The sequence below is a fragment of the Pelobates fuscus genome, chromosome 2, assembly GCF_036172605.1.
Source record: "Pelobates fuscus isolate aPelFus1 chromosome 2, aPelFus1.pri, whole genome shotgun sequence".
In the NCBI taxonomy this organism is placed as follows: domain Eukaryota; kingdom Metazoa; phylum Chordata; class Amphibia; order Anura; family Pelobatidae; genus Pelobates; species Pelobates fuscus.
Window position 1 is genome coordinate 124,751,304 of NC_086318.1, and position 19,204 is coordinate 124,770,507.

Consider the following 19,204-nt stretch of genomic DNA (forward strand, 5'->3'; position numbering starts at 1 on the left):
TCGCACTAGCACATGCACATGTCTCGAGTTAAAATCAAAAGTAGATAAACTCATCCAGAAATGTTAATCACTGAAAAATGATAAAGAAAGAAAAAAATGAGAGTGCTCAATTTCTATAGTTTGCAGTTTTACACTGCTTGTGTGTTACTTGCCCTCTTCCTCCTCTAAAACCCCCAGTCTTATTCCCATGTTATATTGTAGTTACGTTGCTTATTTGTGCTTTATTTGGTTTTAATGAATTACAAGGAATATTTAGTAAAAGTTAGTTCACATTACTTGCACATGACATATAATCAAGGAAGTGTGTTGCTGGTGTTCTTCTCATGCAAAAAAAATGCTTATAAATATTTGGGGGTACTAGTTAATTGTGATGTTTAAAGTTCTCTTTTGGTGTTAATTTCGCTAAGTGTCCAATGGTTTCCTTAGAGTGTTGATAACTTTTCTTTGGAAGAATTGTGATTACTTAAACTAAGTGTTTAATCGAAGCTACAGAGCCATTTTGTCACAAAGTATTTTTGTAAAAGCGTTATAAAAAAATATCACAACAGTGGGATATTTCAACATTGCTAGCAACTCAATGGCAACCATTAACATATCAATCAAGATTAAAAAATAGATTGTAATGTTTCCCTATACTTAACCTAAATAAAGCTTGTACATAACCTCATCTTGAATTAAGCCCCATCCCTCTTTTTCATCCTATTAGATCTGCTTTATGCTCTTCTCTCCTTCTCTGACTACACTTCTTTTTCCATTACATCATGAAAATGTTTCTCAGATTGGCTATACTTCTCCATTAGTCCCCCGCGGAGCTTTGTGCATCCGTTTCATATCCACCTCTACACCGGCTTTATTTTTCCACGCACCTCTTATCTCATTCCCTTCCTTCTAAACCATAATCCACTGCCATGCAATTTTGCATCTCCCTGCAAAAGATATTTAGTTATCTTTTCTCATTTTTAGTATAATCTCATTCTTTTGTGCTGAATTCCAGCCATTGTGTCTACGCACATTTTTTCAACTCCATGTATATTTACCTAGATTTTTTCCCCCCTCTTGTTCATCATCTTAACCTCTAAGTTTAAGATATTGTTTATGTAATCCCCTCTACTACGGTCTTCCTAACTTTGTTTTATTACTTTTTTTTATAAACTTAATTAGAAAAGTACAGCACAGGTATTAAAGAAAACATAATCCAGCATTTTAAGTACTTGTATGTAAAGGCAATCACCAAAACTATAAAATACAGATATTTGAAATCTTCTGATAAGATAACATAATCACAAGTTAAACTAGCAAATGATACAGAGACTGTAAATGAGTGAAAATTAGTGCAAAAACAACATTACACTACAACACTACAAAGACCCATGTATAATCCTCTTAATTTACACAAAATATAGGTTGTACAACAACAATCAAAAAACGAAACAAAATAAAGTGGTGGAGCGAAACCAACTGAGAAAGCAGCGGCAAAGCAGCGAAACGCGTATGGGACGGCAGCATGAAGCTTTAGGACAATTTGTCTTTTTTATTTCTTGTTGTGTCACCCAGAGAGCTTTTCAATGTAAGTAAATAGATTTTCTTATGGTTTTTATTCACTTGGCTGCCTCGAGTTCGCTGCTGTGATCCTGTCTAGATGAACAGGGAGTGCTGTCCCTGAACAGCACAGTGCTATACAGTATACACAGTATAGCGAGTTTCAGTGTGCCTTTTAAAAATTTACATATGATTTCCTAGTTCAATACCATCTGTACTATTGGATGTTCTTGTACACTTTATCTTGAGGATACCCCTTTGAAAAGCTACTTGTCACAAGGTTATGGTGGAAAACAAAAGTCACCATCTGATGTACACCTCAGAGCCAAGTTATTGGGGCTCAATTTATGTGAGTTGCAAATTGACACTTTAATCACAATTTAGTTAATTTTCCACAGAATTATATTTAAAAAAAACGTTGCTATATGATTGAGAAGTATTCATTTATACTATCTGATAAGAATACTATTTAATTATTACGTTTTATTTCACACTCCCCCATTTTATTACGTTTCATACGGAGACTGTTTTGGAGGGAAAACACTATTTTCTATATGAATTATTTTCTACACGAGTCAAATTAACAAGGTATATTTTGGCAACATTTCCAGTTGCCATTTATTAGCGTCCGGAAGATTCACCTATATTAACTTACCAACTGCATGGAAAAAGGTCTAGTGATCTAGGCAGATAACAGTATACTATGTACATTTTAATATGGGGCACCACAATTAAAGAGTCAAACAATAAGGGTGAATGCATAAATGGTAAACCCATAGGAATTCCAAATGTTACTTCACCATAAATACAATGGGCAAAACAGCATGAATAGTCCTGAGCAAAACTGCTGATAATCAGGCTTAGCCAAGACCCATTTCAGGGATTCTCCCTAAATTTGAATGTTTTTATAATAAAATAGGAGCCCTGTAAAGTTAAGTTATTAAATAACGTGTTCAATTATTTTGTGGTGGGCACAGAGAAGCACGATGGCTTCACCATGGCCACTTAAGAAAATATGTTGTTTGGTTACAGTGCAAATGTAAAGGGGCGTGGGGGGTACAATGAAATCTCCTACTATCACAACAGTATGGCTCACTCGTGTCTCTTATTGTTCTACAAAAGAAAACATTTTGCCATTAACTGGGGTTAAGCAATAAAGATTTATTTTCCATTTAGCTGCACAAAATTCTGTATTTCTAATGCGGCCAATTCAGCAATTCCTGTAACTTTCCATCTTGGTCTAATACATGCTTCATAGCTGCACTATTTAATAATTAAAGTAACACAGCTGATATCCCTTACATGAGTCGTGGAATGTCACTAACAGACACAGTTCCATCCTGGTTCTCAGCTTCCCCATCTTCATCTTCACTGGTCTCTGACTCCTCACTGGATGATGAATAATCTGTCACTTTTTTGATTGGTCGATTTGTCTCTTCTATACGCAGTTCTCTCAGCTCTTTGGCCAATGCAGTCAAATCCTGCAGAAAAGAATGATGTAATATATCACTAAACCTGAGAGAAGCAGATCATTTTAAGGATTTTGATTTACGAACACAAATGTTGTTGCCAACTTGTATTCTTGAGGGCCTCTCAAACAGGGCACTGTGAACACCATACAAAATATTTTGTTTAATGCCGCACATACAACAGGTGTAACCTTTCCTTGAGAATAAGAAAAGTCATACAACCAGAACATGCACCGGCCCTCAAGGACATAGTTAGACATCCCTGTAAGTACACCAGAAATGACAAAAAGCGCAACGATGTCACACACGTATTGATCAAACAGACAATGCTTAATATACAATATAACATCAGAATGTGAAACATATCTCATTAGAACAGATCTCCAACCACTAGTATCCTGGTGCATATATAGAGTTGGATGACGTGTCTGTGAAGTATAATATTTTCTATCATAGTAAATTGGAAACCATTGATTTGGAATCGATCAAAAATATGTTCACTGGTGTTTCAATGGCGAAAACTAACTATATATCCCATCTTCTTCAAAAATCAACATACATTTATATACATATACACACATATAGGTTTTGTCAAAAGTCAGGAAGCACATAGATAGCTGTAATATGTTTAATGTTAGGTACCATAGCCCTCTGTCATGTGGAATTGATTAAATTAGGTGCCTTACAGGTATTTGGGTAGTACCTGACGTTTGACTAACACTGGATGAGTGTGCGGGTATGTATATATACATATATTTGTTAATAGTGGACTTCAATATTGCAAAAACTGTAACTTTGCTTTATTTCCATTTTACTATGACACTTTTATGACTTGATAAAAGAAACAAGACAGTATTGGTTCAATACTGGAACACAACAGGCACTGCGTTAAGATATACGTATGCATTGTTCAGACATGCTAATAGCCAATGTCGGTGAGTCGGTGGGTAAGCACAAAATCTCTGCAACAAATGGTTTTCGCAGGTTCTATAGAAATAAGCATGCAAATGGTGTAAGAAGCAGTACAGTCATTAATCTTACCATCTCCCCCTATAAATGACCGATGTAGACATCAATGCATTCGGTCAAAGACAAAGGATTTAGGGAGAAAGAGACTTATTCAATATTACAACACTCAACGACATCCATAGATCTCTTTTACAGAAGCCATTCTAGCATTATCTTACACTTCAGTCATTGATAATGGGTTTATCACCCAGAGATCTTTCAGCACACAGAACCCATGTCTAGCATAACTACGTTTGCATATGTTGAGCACCTTGAGAACGATTTGTCTATTATGTTTCTCTGCAACCTCAAAGACGGCTATAACTGTCAATCATCAGCACAATGGGCTCCGATCTGTGCTGGGATCATAAAACATCCTGGGTGCTATGATACGAACAAGTAATTGTTCTGCAAACAAAATGTCTGATAAACTACTACAAAAACGATATTATATAGTTACATTGCTGAAAAAAGACTTGCGTCCATCAAGTTCAGCCTTCTTCACATATGTTTTTGCTGTTGATCCAAAATTTATTAACTGAAATGCTATATTGTTTCAGTATTTACTATATGTCAAGAAAGACCCACCAATGGGCCATGGAGAGAGAATCTGTTAATTTTACCTAATTGTTAGCTCCTTTGACCATCAATCTGCCATCTGCTTCAGCCTCTTTCGTATTCTACTTTCGTCACTTATTTTTATAAGTATTTTGCTGCATTTATATGTTTTTTTCCAATACAACAGTTAATGTAGAGGATTTGTGTATATACTTAAAAGGAGGATATAGTATAATATATAATATATAGATATAGATAAATACTATCCAATTAATTTTACGTGCATCTTTTTAAACTTGAAACAAATGCTATTACTAAACCAGTGCATAGATTTAAAAATGTTTAATGACATGTGTTGTATAACTGATTTTAAAGGCAACTATAAAAAGAAACAAAATCAATATACTGAAATAAGTAGTTTTTAATGTCACTCTGTGTATGTAGCATTGTTTATAATATCACAGATAGGGCTATTCCATTTAAAGACTTGTTTCTTTTCAGCTTAACACCTGCGAGTGATTCTGCAGGCAAAATGTATAGGTTTTTATTTAGGCTGCATGTAATGATTAACCCCTTTCTCTTACAAGACCACATCTGTCAAACACAAGACTGTTTTTTTCAAATCATTCACCTCCGCTCACAGGGTTGCCAGGAAAAAAACAAAAACTATTAACCGTATATATTTTTCATCACTATGGAGTCAATTATTATTCGACTATGATTCCTTCTGTAATCAGTAATCAGGTCTAATATTTATTTTTTAAATATAAATGGTCATGAAAGGCTGAATGTGCTCACCTTTTCTTATATTTGTTGCTGTTTTAGTTTAGAGGGGGAAAACTATTTAATTTATGTTAGGACTTCCTGTAAAATCGAGGTCTTGCCATTCCTAACAGAAAACTCCATACAGAGAATGATAAAGTGGAATGTTTCCCAATTTCTGTAGAGTGTTCTGTCAGAGATGACAAAATCTCAATTTGTCCATCATACCAATTAAAATGTCAAAATGTAACTACGCTAAAGGAACACTCCAAGAGCCAAAACCACTACAGCCCTATATAGTGGATGTGGTACCAGGAGCTAACTGGTGTCATCCCGCAGTAACATGTCAAACCTTTTTAATAAGGATGTCTCTGTAGAATAAACTATGGCCAATGCACTCAGCTGATGCTCTCAGCCAAAGAATGTAGTCTTGCATGGCCTTGTGTTGCTCTATAGACCAATCCAGATTCTCTTCCTGTGTAAGTGGTCACAGTGTGGCTTTGACATTACCATGGGACGCTGCCAGGTTCTTTTAAGTAACAAGAATTTATGGTAGAAATGCAAAGGCATTACTCACTCTTCAACTTACGTTAGGTTAAGGTTTATGAAAGGATTTTTCTTCACTGTGGTGCACTTTGGTCAAAGGCAATACCAGACATTCCTTGCCCAAGCCTAAACACTATGCAAGTGAATTGCTTATGTTAATCATGATCATTAATGTTTAATGCATCTTATTTTTATGCCATAGACAATGAGCAGTAATATTTGTAAAACTGGCATTTTATGTTTTGTTTTTTTTAACTACCCCAGTTAAAACCATTTTTTTAAAAATGTAAATCAATCTATGTGTTTATATTATGTTAAGACTTTATATGCCGATCTTTTGTGATGTAACAACACGCCAATAAATATTTGATAGGAATTTGCTGGCTTGAACAAGTCTTTTTATGGGCTAAGTGATTCTTAGTAAAAGTAAAAACACAGCTGCATTTACGAAAGAATGGACAATAGTGAAGCCTAAAAAAAAAAATATATAGTAAAATTTCAAAAAATCTGAATGGAATATGGCAGAAAGAATGATGGTAACGTATTGTTCTACCTTCTGCGGAGAGCACCATTTTTTTTTCTTAGACATGTAAATGAAAATCCACTGTGAATTTCAATGCATATAAAAAAAAAAAAAAGTTATTCTTGCTAAAAAGGCAAGAAAGATAATCTTCTTACCGTTTTGTTTTTTGATTTCACTCTCCGCGGCATGATCTTGACATCATCCGCGGGTAAAGCCTGCGATATAACAGCCTGTGGAGAAGTACCAAGTGGGATTTTTTTTTTATTCTCCCAAATTTCTTGTTTACCCTTTTCCCCAATGTGCAAGTAGATAGACTTTCAAAGCGTAACAAAGATGTCTATTCTCTATGTAACTGTATTACTTTGTAGAAATAAACAACAGACTATGGGCAGCGTGAGAGTGAGCAGCCTCAATGGAAGCGAGGTGGAAAAAATTACATGTTTTTTTTCTCTACATGGATCAACTGCATACAAACCATGTATTTCCACAAATGTCCAAACATGCAAAGATCCCATCACATGTAACGGACACAAACATGCATATTCTCCGTTAATAACCCTCACACACAATGCAGTACTGGTGCTTCTGTATGTACTGAACTACATGCAGGTGACCCGACTTTGCATACATGACTAGACTTTGTATAATACAAATTTCATGGTGGCTGCTTTATAAGAGGGGAATGTGTCCGGTCTTTTTAGAGTAACAAATCCAAGTTCTATGCTATGTTTATGCAGCTTGCTTTCTTTGAACATAACCATCTAAATTAAACAATGATGCAATATATATATTTTTTTTTTTACAAAATGTAAGAATTGACTCTACTGATTGTTGCTAAGAAAATAAACAAAATAAACAAAAAAACAAGCCTGGCTTTCTTTACAGTCATTCTTTATATCATTGCAAGGAAGGTGTTGTTGCTGTACACCTAGCAAGTAGATCAAGCATGTCAAACTTGCGGACCACAATGGATATATTCCCTGGGGCCATGTTTCCTGTCTGATTCTTGTCTTCCCTTCGACTGCCGATCGCGTACTCCCGTAGGCCAGCCACTCCCCCTTCCCTTCTGCTTGCAGTGCCAGAGGAGTGTCTGGCTTGCTTGAGCAGAGAAGAGCAGGGCTGGAACTGGAGGACGGGTGGCTCATCTAAAGGTACGGGAAGAGGGGGAAGAAGTGGGGAAGTGTATTAGAGTGGTAGGAGGGGGTGGCAGTGTGTTAAATTTAGGGGTGGGCAGTGTATTAAATTGGGGTAGGGAGGGCAGTGTATTAAATCAGAGTTCTGGGTGGAGGGGGAGTGTATTCAATTAGAGTGGAGGGAGGAGGGGCAATGGCTTAGATTAAGGGAAAGTGTATTAGATTGGGTGGAGGGGGCAGTGTATTAGAGTAGAGGGAGGGGATGCAATGTATTGGATTTGTGGGCAGTGTATAAGAATGGGAAGAGGGGCAGTGTGTTAGATTGGGTCTGCATGGAGGCGCTGAACACTCCCCATGGAGATGATGTTTGGCCGCGTAGCTTTTTGCCACACATGCACAATAGCCTGCCAATGCTTTCCTATGGGAAAGCATTGGATTGTCTGAGATTATCAAGTTTGATGATCTCAGCCAAAGTGAAGAACATACTCATAGGACTTCAAAATCAACAAGATAACGTAATTTGTTTTTTTAGTTGTGCAACAGCATACATTTACCATTTCAGTTCCATTACCAAACTTTTCTTAATATGTCAAGTTAGTTGGACTGAAACATTGATTATATGCAAATGCACGTCTCCTTAAAATAAATTTGCTCTATTGTTTTAATTGAAGCCCTACGAGCGTGAGGATGTCAGTTAGGAAACATTTTTATACTCTACTGTACTTTTCTAAATAACCTACGATTCTTTGAAAACTGAAGTTTTTGTTTTTTTGCGGCCCACATAAACTTAAACCGTGTTAGCCTTTGAGTTTGACATGCTTGAAGTAGATCATTCTAGAGCAAAAAATAGTGCATTTAAAAATATTTTTTACATTGTTGCAAAGAACAGTAAAACAAGTACCATAATCTCACTTCATTGCTGTGTAATGGGTTCTCAGAAGTTTCCTTGCACTATGGATGCATAGTTCAATCTCCAGCAGGAAGTAGACGGCCCACGTAGCAAACAATACATATACCATTTAATTCACACCTACATCACTCTCTCTGATGGCCTTAGGACCAGGTTTTTATTGAATAAATAACAGAAACTGGTGATCAAGTTTTCTACGTCACAAGTAGCGAGGTCATGGTTTGAATAACATCACATCTATTCAAGCGAATGGAAGCATATGATTGGTCGTGAGGTGCTGATGAGATTATTAAACATTGCAAAGGGCATGTGGTACAGTGCAACGCGTTTCAACCACCCCCAGCATAATGAATGGCTAGTGCTGCTTACAAACTGGTGAGATAGTGTCACTAACCTCATCTATAGCTTTCTTATAACTCTGAGCAAGGGAAGAAAACCAGCATCGAGAAAGCAGAGCAGGTCAGGGGGAAGCCACAGGGAAGGAAGCAGGTTAGAGACACAAGTATTAATTTTGCAGTAGGCAGTACACAGACTATACGTTAAGCACTGCTTTGTCATTTTATTGTATAATTCGCTCCCTCCAGGAAGTAGAGTGGTTATTACAACATGCTATTGATATTACAACATACTTCTCAACGTGTATCATATACCAGGTGGAGGGCAGTTGAAATCTAATTTTAGTGCAAAGTACACTTAAAATACATGATATAGATAAATATCACAGCAAAACAATTTAATAAATCACACATAAAGCAAGGGGTGACAAACTAATTGCTCAAAGAGCTTTGTCACAGCTATCTTTGTATTTTATTGAACAATGTGTTTTAAAGAAATTGGACCAACCATATTGTTTGTGAGTTAAAAAATGAACATGACATGTAAAATGTCAAACCAGACAACAGACACTGAAATGTAAAAGCCTTGCAAAGACTTTTCATTGAGCTGCATTGGGAGGCCTGTGATTGGACAGGACAGCTCCAGAAAGTTTGGGCTGTGTTAGAAGGGGAGGGTTTGCAAAAACTGCAGAAAAGAGATCATTCAATGACCAAATGCATAATTAAACGCACACAAGTGTTCATTTGGGGTATATCTATTAAACAATGAATTTTTTTGTTATGTAGTTGGGCAGTGGAGTGTCCCTTTAATGACAGTTAATTATACCATTAAAAGGTAACGTGGTGTAGTTCCACGGGGATGATAATTACAAGCATTGTCAATACTTTGTCATGTTGCTTGTGTGCCTTATATGCTGCAAGGCATTTCATCATTGTCTTATGGTCACACTTTACGTCTCAAACATACCACATGCTTCTAGAGTTTCTTGTAATGAGTTAAAATCTTTTATATGTTATTGTACATTCATGTAGTAATTTAATAGAAAAACAAATATGGAACATGGGATGGTAGGTGTGTAGTGGATAATATTATGTTTATGCCCTGTTGAAACACTTAAGCCGTTGAGGGGAAAAACTGAATATTCAAGCTTTTATATAGTTCAAATTATATGCTCTGTAATCAACAGTGTTGGGTGAATGTGTAATATTAGGGGGTTGAATTTTTCATATTTTTCCCCTTTATGTACATGGCCATACTCCCAGCTTTCAAAGCCCTTTTCATAATATTTTAAATAATTGAAAATGTATGCAGTAATTGCATAGACAATAAAAAAATGAAATAAAGACTAGGCTTGTACTTCATTTAAGCATTCTATCTTATCACTGATTTTATTTCCAGATCTCAAGTGGCTAAAGCAGAGTTGTGGTGCATTAACCCCAACTACTCATGTATCCTTGACCCATGATATGAATATTTGAATGTTTTTTTTCCCCCAATTAGGAAATTATGTGAAATCACATTCACTGTGACAAATTATTAAATATTTAAATAACAGATTATAGGGTTGGTCTGTTTTTTTTTTTTTTTAAAACAAGCGTTACAATAAAGGATAGCTGTTGGCAAAGTGTCTTGAGAGAAGCAACGTCCAGTGCTTAGTTTTGTCTGGTTTATCTACCCCATGTTTTTTGCCTTACATATGATGCCTTATATATTTTTGTGCATTTTGTCTGTGGTTATTTTTCGGATCCAGTGCTATTTAATATCTATAGCGCTGTAAGTTTGATAGTTACAATCATCCACCTAGATATGATTACCGGTTTTGAGTACACGGGTGTTAACTGTGAGTTGAACATTTGCATTGAGAAACCGACAAAATTGCATCATCAGAATCAACAGGCAACGGCATTGTAAGTTCCCCTAAGTGAGGAGGATTTGCATTTATACTTTTTCCATTGAGATAGCAGCATAATAAATTTTATAATTATGTAGATTAATTATTCCAACTAAGTTTGATCCTCCCACATTCCTGAGCATGTGAGTGCTTATGCAGTGCTGTTGTCAAAATAGTTGGGATTCCTTACAAAACTAGTGGCCATGCCCCCTCAAACACACACATATCAGAAATACACAGATTGGCAAATCCGGGAAGACAGACACACACACACACACACACACACATACATACATACAAAATTAATAAGCAACAGTTGTACCATATGTGTCATAATTGTATTTTGCTAGTCAATTAAATAAACCAGTTATCTACTTCCATACACAACATAAATGACAGGAAACACAACTCAAATGTTCATATAAATAGTAAGTAGCAGGGCCGTACTGGGAACTAAAAGCAGTGCTGGAAAAATATTATTTACCAGCCCAATTAATGCATCGCGCCAGCATAGTGTGCTGATATAGAGTTGGAAAAGACAACAATTATTACTCCAACGTGAAAGAGAGCACACGTAGGCTTCAAAATAAACAAAAGTGCTGATTTATTTTAAGCAGACGTGCCTTTGCATATAATCAATGTTTCAGTCCAACTACCTTGACATATTAAGGAAAGCTTGGTAATGGGACTGAAATGGTGAATGTATGTAGGGCACAACTGTAAAAAATGACGTTATCTTGTTTATTTTGAAGTCCTGTGGGTGCGCTCTTAACTTTTAATATGTTATTGTGCTGGAGTATGCACCTAGCAACAAGACTGGGCCAATATCTGCTCATTACATATGGTACATATTAATGACATTTCTCTGTGTATTATGCATATACAACTGTACATTAATATATGTGTAAATATAATAGGCATCATTTTATATATATATTTACTGAATAGCTGAGGTACAGGGAGAGCAGGAGATACAGGTGAAAATGCAACCCCCCTACCCCCACACACACCCACAACAATGTATCTTCTCTTGTGTTTTTCCTAACCCCCTTTTGAATTTCTTACCGCTTTATGTGTTTCTTTCTCCCCCTTGTGACTCCCTTTGTGTATCTTTTACTTAATCCCAGTCCCTGTGGGTCTCTTTTTTACCATTCTCCAGCCCTCTGTATGTCCCTTCCGAAGCCAGCCTGTGTGTCTCTGCTCCACCAGTCCCTCTATGTGTCTCTCTCTTTCTACCTCCAGCTTTTCCTCTTTGTCTCCCCAGTCTCTCTGTAGGTTTCTTTCTCCCCCTCACTGCTCCTCTGTGTCAATGTCTCCCCTCTCCTTCCCCGTGTCTCTGTTCCCCCTGTCTCTCTTCCCCTCCCCGTGTCTCTCTTCTTTCTCCCCCTCCACCTGTGTGTCTCTCTGTCTTCCCCTGTCTCTTTCTCCCCCCTTTCCCTGTCTCTCTATACCTCACATCTCCCTTTCCCTCTGACTCTTTCTCCCCCCTCCAACATCTCTCTATCGCCCTTCTTTCTCCCAGTGTCTCACTCTTACCTCTCTGTCTCTTTCTCCCCCCTTTTCCTGTGTCGCTCTCTCTCCCTCCTCTGTCTCTTTCCTTCCCCTCCCTCTATGTCTCTCTCTTCCCCCTCTGTCTCTTTCCTACCCCTCCCTCTGTGTCTCTCTTCCCCCTCTGTGTCTCTCTTCCCATCTGTCTTTCTTCTCCCTCCCTCTGTGTCTCTCTCTCTCCCTTCCTGTGTCTCTTTATTCCTCCTCTCCCTTTCTCCCTGTGTGTCTCTATTCCCCCGGTCTCTTTCTCTCCCTGTGTGTCTTTCTCTATTCTCCAACTATCTCTTTCTTCCCTCTTCCCCTGTGTCTCTCTGTTCCCTTTCTATCTCTTTCTCTACCCTCCCCTTGTGTATCTCTATTCCCCCTCTCTTTCTCCCCCCTTCACCTATGTCTCTTTTCCCCCTTCATTACTCCCTGAGGCTGACCTTGCCTGGAGCTCTGGGAGACTGTCAATGGCAGAAATGGGCTGTTCTCTGTCATTCTATCATGCTCCTTCGTGGTTCCTACAATTCCCAGCATGGACACATCATAGAGTAATCACTACTCTATGATGTGGCTGTGCTGAGAATTGTGGGAACCGCAAGGGAGCATCATAGTCAGGTCTGCCTCCTCCCTCAGTCCTCCTATGCTGACAGCTCACTGCTGTCAGTATAATGAGTGTGCCACCGGACTGGCCCAGCGGCAACAGCATGGGCGCGGCCAGCCCCCTCAGAGTGATTCACCGGACCGGCCAAACAGTGGCACCCTCGCTATAGGAGGGAAAAATCTGCGCAGCCCCCAGGTGCCGCAGCCCACCGGGAAATTTCCCGATAACCCGGTGGGGCAGCCCGCCCTGGTAAGTAGCTCTAGAAACCTCACAAAAACCCTGAGAATGTTATGCTGCAAGGGTTGTTGATCAGGAAAAGAAGAAATACAATAAGTATGCAAGCACTGTTCCCTATCCATTTAAACATTGGCATTCTTAACAAATAGGAACTTGCCATGCTAAACCTGTAACAAAGAGTTTAGAGGTCAGCTAAAAAGGTAGAATAATCAGTGCAATTAGGATGTAACTTTCCAAAAGTGGACAATCAAAGGGCATCCCTTCAAAGTAATCAATTCCTGAAGGTGTGAGAAGAAAATTAGAATTCTTATCAAAGAAACAACCTGTCTACCTGAACAAAGATGTGCCAATCAGAAAAGGGCTGGAACATGCTATGCAATCAGAGACATGTTAGATAGCCCAAACAATTTAGCACTGGAGGGTACAGCCCTCTACCTCTATAGAATCAATGAAATCTAAAGTCATGACATTGAGATAAACTTATTTACCCTTGGGGTGTGGCAATCTTATTTATTTACCAGTATTGTTTACTTTTTTAACAGACAGCCTCAATATTCAAGTAAATCCAACAGATTGCAGACCACATCTTCCTCATGACACATTATTACACAATATTAATTAAAAGGGTCACACGCGAACAGGTTTTAATGCAAATAACACCCATGAGTTAACCTCCATATCAGCCAGCTCTCTGTGCTGTCTAGCATGGCTCTCTGACTAGGCGTGGCAGTTCACTTGTACACATATACATTATTGCCAGGATAGTTATTTACCCACTAAGGACATATAAGACATAGCTAGATACACACTGACATACTCTGACTGTAACCAATTCCTGTATGAATAGGCTGCTACAGTAACTGTGAGAGGCTGCAGAAATAACAGAAACTTCCAAACTTATACTAGACTGTAAAACGTAACAAGTGTAATCTGAAATAGTAACTAATGCTGGCTGGCCTAGGGCTACCTGGTCTGCTGCAATTCAGAGATCCACATGCACCACGTCAGCTGAAAGGTGTGTCTTTCAATAAACTATCTGCCTAATGAACTTACATTGGGAGTAAGTTCCAGTTATTTACATGGCGCCATCATATTCTGCAGTGCTGTACAATAGGTAAACAAAACAAACACTAAATTCTAACAAAGCATGATTGATATATGGAACAGTAGTTGGAGAGTGCCCTGCACAAACAATTCTAAACAATTACAAAGGATAGACCCCATGTCCCTTAATGTACACCCCTGGAGACAATTTAGTGTCGCTCTGTGTGAAAAGAAGTCAGGAAAACAGATACTAAACTGCCTTGTGGTAGGCCCAGATAAGCATAAAATAGTATGGACTATACGGCGATACAGAACAGGTATGAGGGCTGCCTGATGGGGAGTGGGCTCTGGAAGTCTTATTTATACTAAAGAGAGAGTTTGTGTCCTGCATTTTCTGCTGTAAGTGTGAGAGCTAATCCATTAGTTAGGTAGATTATGCTGCCAGGGTAGAATTCACAATCAAACCTGCAAGCATAATGGTGTTTGCTTACTTTACATAGTCAACAAGCATCTAAATATATATCCATAGGATTAGTGTCATGTTTGTACATATTGGTCATGCATAACTTTGCAGGTTAAGTAAGTCTCTCTTAACACTTTAAATTTGTTAGATGATAACTGAAAATATATATTTTATAGCCTGTATGGGAAGTAAAGCTTTATATTGCTTGATATTAGGTGGTGTGTGGGAATTTAGAATTTGCATGCAGTATTCTTACAAGATAGCAGGTAGTATGAGCAAACATACATATCGCTTGCCCACAAGATATTCAATGAGCAGGAACTTATATATGGTGTGCCAACATTTGCCCTCAAGATATTTGGAAGCATATGGTATATCAGCAAGATATTTGGCTATATGTTGTATTCTGCATATGGTATACTCAGAATATATTAGGCTATACATGGGAATCTGCATATGCCCAGAAAGCATGAGGTTATATTAAATAATCTGCGTGTGACATTCTCGCACGGTACTAGAGATATAATAGAACTTGCATGTGGTATTTGTACAATATTTTCCCACACGATACTAGGTGATAGGCTAGAACAGGGGTTCCCAACATGTGGTAAGCATACCCCCAGGGGTACAAATCAGCTCCTCCGGGGTACACGAAAACATTTCTGTAATGGCGTAACTGAGTTCCACAGGGCCGATCCAGGGTACCCCGAGACGGTTATGCCCTGGATTAGTTAAATTCATGCTTTATAGCTGGAAGGAGTGACAGAAGTGATGCTTCTCCATCATGTCAGTAAGATGCAAGAACTCTATGCTCTGTCACTCTCGGCTTGTCGTGGCTCCGCCCTCTTGCTGCCTCATTGGAGTGCAGAGCAGTAAGAGGCTGGGACTGACAGCATCGCATGGGAGGGGCGTGCCACAGAACAACACGAGACACAAGAGCTGTGCACACATGATGGGATCCCAGAAAAGTAAGAACTCCTTTTGGTGCACCCTCTGCACTGTCACTGGCCCCCTCCCCACTGTCTTCCTTCCCCACTGCCATTGCCTCCTCCACACTGTCTCCCTACCACACTGCACCCTTCCCACACTGCCACTGCCTCCGACCCACTGCCACTCTCCAAACTGCCCCCTCCCATGGTCTCCCTCCCACACTGCCACTGCCCCCTCCCCAGTGTACCCCTCCCACACTGTCACTGGTCCCCTCCCCAGTGTACCCCTCCCACACTGTCACTGGTCCCCTCCTAGTGTCATCATTCCATACTGCTACAGCCCCTTCCCCACTGTCTCCCTCACCACTGCCCCCCTCCCCACTGTCACTCTCCTATGCTGCCACTGCCTCCTTGCTACTGCCACTGCCCCCCTCCCCACAGTCATTGCCCTCCCCACCTTCACTCTCCCACACTGCCATTGCCCCCTCCCCACTGTCTCCCTCCCACACTGCCACTACCCACTTCCCACTGTCTCCTTACCATTGCCTCTCTCCCACACTGCCGCTGCCCCCTTCCCCACAATCAACCTCCCACAGTGTCACTGTCCCCCTCCCGACTGTCATTCTCCAACACTGCCACTGTCCCCCTACCCACTGCCACCCTCCCACACTGTCACTACCCCCACCCCACGGTCATCCTCCCACAGTGTCACGGCACCCCTCCCCACTGTCATCCTCCCCCACACACTGCCCCATGCTCTGTCACCTGCCCTCCCACAATCTCCTCCCACACACTGCCACCCCCACAGTGCCATCCTCCCACACACTGCCACCCCCACAGTGTCATCCTCCCACACACTGCCACCCCCACAGTGTTGTCCTCCCACACACTGCCACCCCCACAGTGTCATCCTCCCACACACTGCCACCCCCACAGTGTCATCCTCCCACACACTGTCATCCTCTCACACACTGCCACCCCCACACTGTCCTCCTCCCATACGTTGCCCCACCTCCCACTGACCTCATCACACACACTGCCCCCCCAAAATGTCACCTTCCCACACCCATACACACTGTCAGAGGAAGAACAGGCAGAAAAAAGGGGAAATTAGGCAGATAAAAAGGTATACATAATAGTAACTATATTAATTACAAACATTTTGCTAATATGGGGGGGAGGCGGGGTACAGATCATGGAAATAGTCTGCCAAGGGGTACACAAGTCAAAAAAGGTTGGGAACCACTGGGCTAGAATGTGCAATAAGTTTGATCACAAGAAATTGGGCGATATGTACGAACATATAATGTAGGGTACATATAATGTATGTAGGGTACATATAATGTACCCATATGGTATTCGGTGATAATGGTATCTAGACTCTAGATATACTTACCGTAGATTTTTAGTTTAAAATCAATATGTTACTATTATAGGTAAAACTTGCATATATTTTGCCTTTAGGGCATTGAGTGAAAGGTGCAAATCGTGCATATGGTATGCCCATAGCGATTTATGTGGGGGTTCACTTATATAGAACACATATGCAATTATATAGCTATAACTGATTTTTTGCAGTATATAGATGGCAAAAATGGGGAAAAAACATGCGTACATGCACTACAATAAAAAGCAGGATCAGGCACTCTGTAAAATAAACATCCCAAATGAAGTCCAAATAAAGATGCTTCTAACGATGTGCATCCTTTCTCACTATGCACCAAATGAAATAGCAGACATGCTACCATCCATCTGAAAAGCTCATGTAGGGTATATACTGCAAAGGAGATCAGAAACCACAATACACTATAATGCACAATGCTCTGCCCAGCATTTGTGTGCTTTAAATAATGTACCCCAACATGCAATGCCCAAAGAACAAGAGGGAATCAGAGTAAAAATCAATAATATATTAGCTCCAGAGATTTTAGTGTGTAATAACTGAATGGAAATAATTTCTTTCCCATAATGGTGAAAGTCAGGACTGTGCTTTTTAAAACATTTTGTCTGCTTAACCCCTTAAGGACCAAACGTCTGGAATAAAAGGGAATCATGACATGTCACACATGTCATGTGTCCTTAAGGGGTTAAAGGACACAGTTCTTTACACATTTTAAAATGTTACAAAATGCTTGTTCATGTGATTAAACACCACCCTGCAGAGCTTCATTTAATATACAGGTTTGCTCATGAATATATCAGCCACACCACCTCTGAGCCTTATCATTTGACAAAGAGTTATATTACAACCTAGGATTTGGTTGTGTCCAGCTTTTTTTGTGTACGCAGGAGAACCGCTAGGGTCTGTTTTGATGTGGGTTCTGACAGATGAAGGTGCCAAAAGCTGTAGACTAGAGGAAGAAGACAGCGACTATTTGTTATAGCTGCAGCAGTTTGGAAAAAATCATTGCAGCTGTGTGACCTAGGGTGAGATTGCTGTGAGATTGTAGGACTGTGCAAAATGTGTCAATTTGGCAAGTAGTTTCATTCATGATTACTGATGAATGACAATACTCAAGGTTGCTCAGATAAGCACAGCACTGCAACTGACAAATACCAAAGCCAATTTCAGGGCTCAGCAAATCCTGAGATGTGGGGCAAATTACAGATATTCAGGTTTAAGGGTTTAGTTAGACAAGCAACTCCAGTCCAGAGTGTCCCTTTAAGAGGTGATGGTAAGAGGACTGGTCTTTCACTAACTAATGGGTTTAATTACAACTTGGGTTCCAAAATTGTATTCAAGTTGATGTCTTGTTATTGACTTCTATGTCTCCTAAAAATTGCAATTCACAAACCTACTCTCTATTTTGCGGCAACAAAAATATACTCATAAGAGTTTTCCTTTATATAAAACAATGAAAAGAGCAGACCAAGAGGTAATGACGTCATTAGTATCATTGATACTAATAATACTAATGAAGTATATATTCATACCTCTATATTCTGCCATTAATACACTTGTCAATATACTTCTTGTATTATACTATAGACCACTTAGAATCTTATATGAAAATACTGATCCTGTACAAAGTTACACAATAAGACTTAAGATTAATACGCAGGAACAAGTGAACACGTTTCCTATCTTCCGAGTTTCAAGAGTGAATCTAGTCCGAGTTTCAAGAGTGAATCTAGAAAATCAGACAAAATCTACAGCATTGTGTATGGAATTAGGGCTGGGTTATATCTGTAAGAATAGTGCAAGTTATCCTTATCGAGTTTTTATGAATTTATTTTTAATTCAAAACACAGAATTAAAGTTACTTCTTCAGGATGCTTTACAACACAGCTTCAACTTCAGTGCGCTATCTATATTTAGACTACAACTCCTGTGACCCCCAGCTAAAACTTGAATTGGAACCATAGGAGCTGCAAATTCAGGGGTTGAAGTTGCACAGACGATAATAGGCATCATGCAGGCCTTATATGAAATACAACAGGAGCTTTAATGATATTAGAATGCAGAACAACTAAGGTGTTGTATAGCATGTGTATAACCTATCATCAGTTTTGAATTACCGGTACTTAACAAAGAGAACGCATGTTCAAAGCAAACCTGAAATGGCTACATGAGCAAGACTGTAATTTGTAATATTTTCATTTTGGTGTAATTAGTTTAATATAAAATATTAATTATATCAACCAAAACTGCACAGGAGACACATACAATACTTAAGTGACTACGACAAAAATTAAATAAAGACTCTATCAAGGGTGAATGA

The 19,204-nt window shown here is 39.2% G+C and overlaps 1 protein-coding gene across 14 annotated transcripts in view; it reads right to left on the minus strand.

The window, feature by feature from the left end:
- TNIK (TRAF2 and NCK interacting kinase) overlaps positions 1-19,204 on the minus strand; it is a 269,661-nt gene that overhangs the window by 18,298 nt on the left and 232,159 nt on the right. For 10 of the 14 annotated variants that reach the window (XM_063442663.1, XM_063442669.1, XM_063442667.1 and 7 more), the window contains 2 exons: positions 8,843-8,866; positions 2,842-3,020 (listed from right to left, as the gene is read on the minus strand). In XM_063442663.1, the coding sequence (XP_063298733.1) occupies positions 2,842-3,020; positions 8,843-8,866 (203 nt within the window). The remainder of the gene's footprint in view (positions 1-2,841; positions 3,021-8,842; positions 8,867-19,204) is intronic. The other 4 variants (XM_063442666.1, XM_063442665.1, XM_063442673.1 and 1 more) reach the window with 1 other exon arrangement.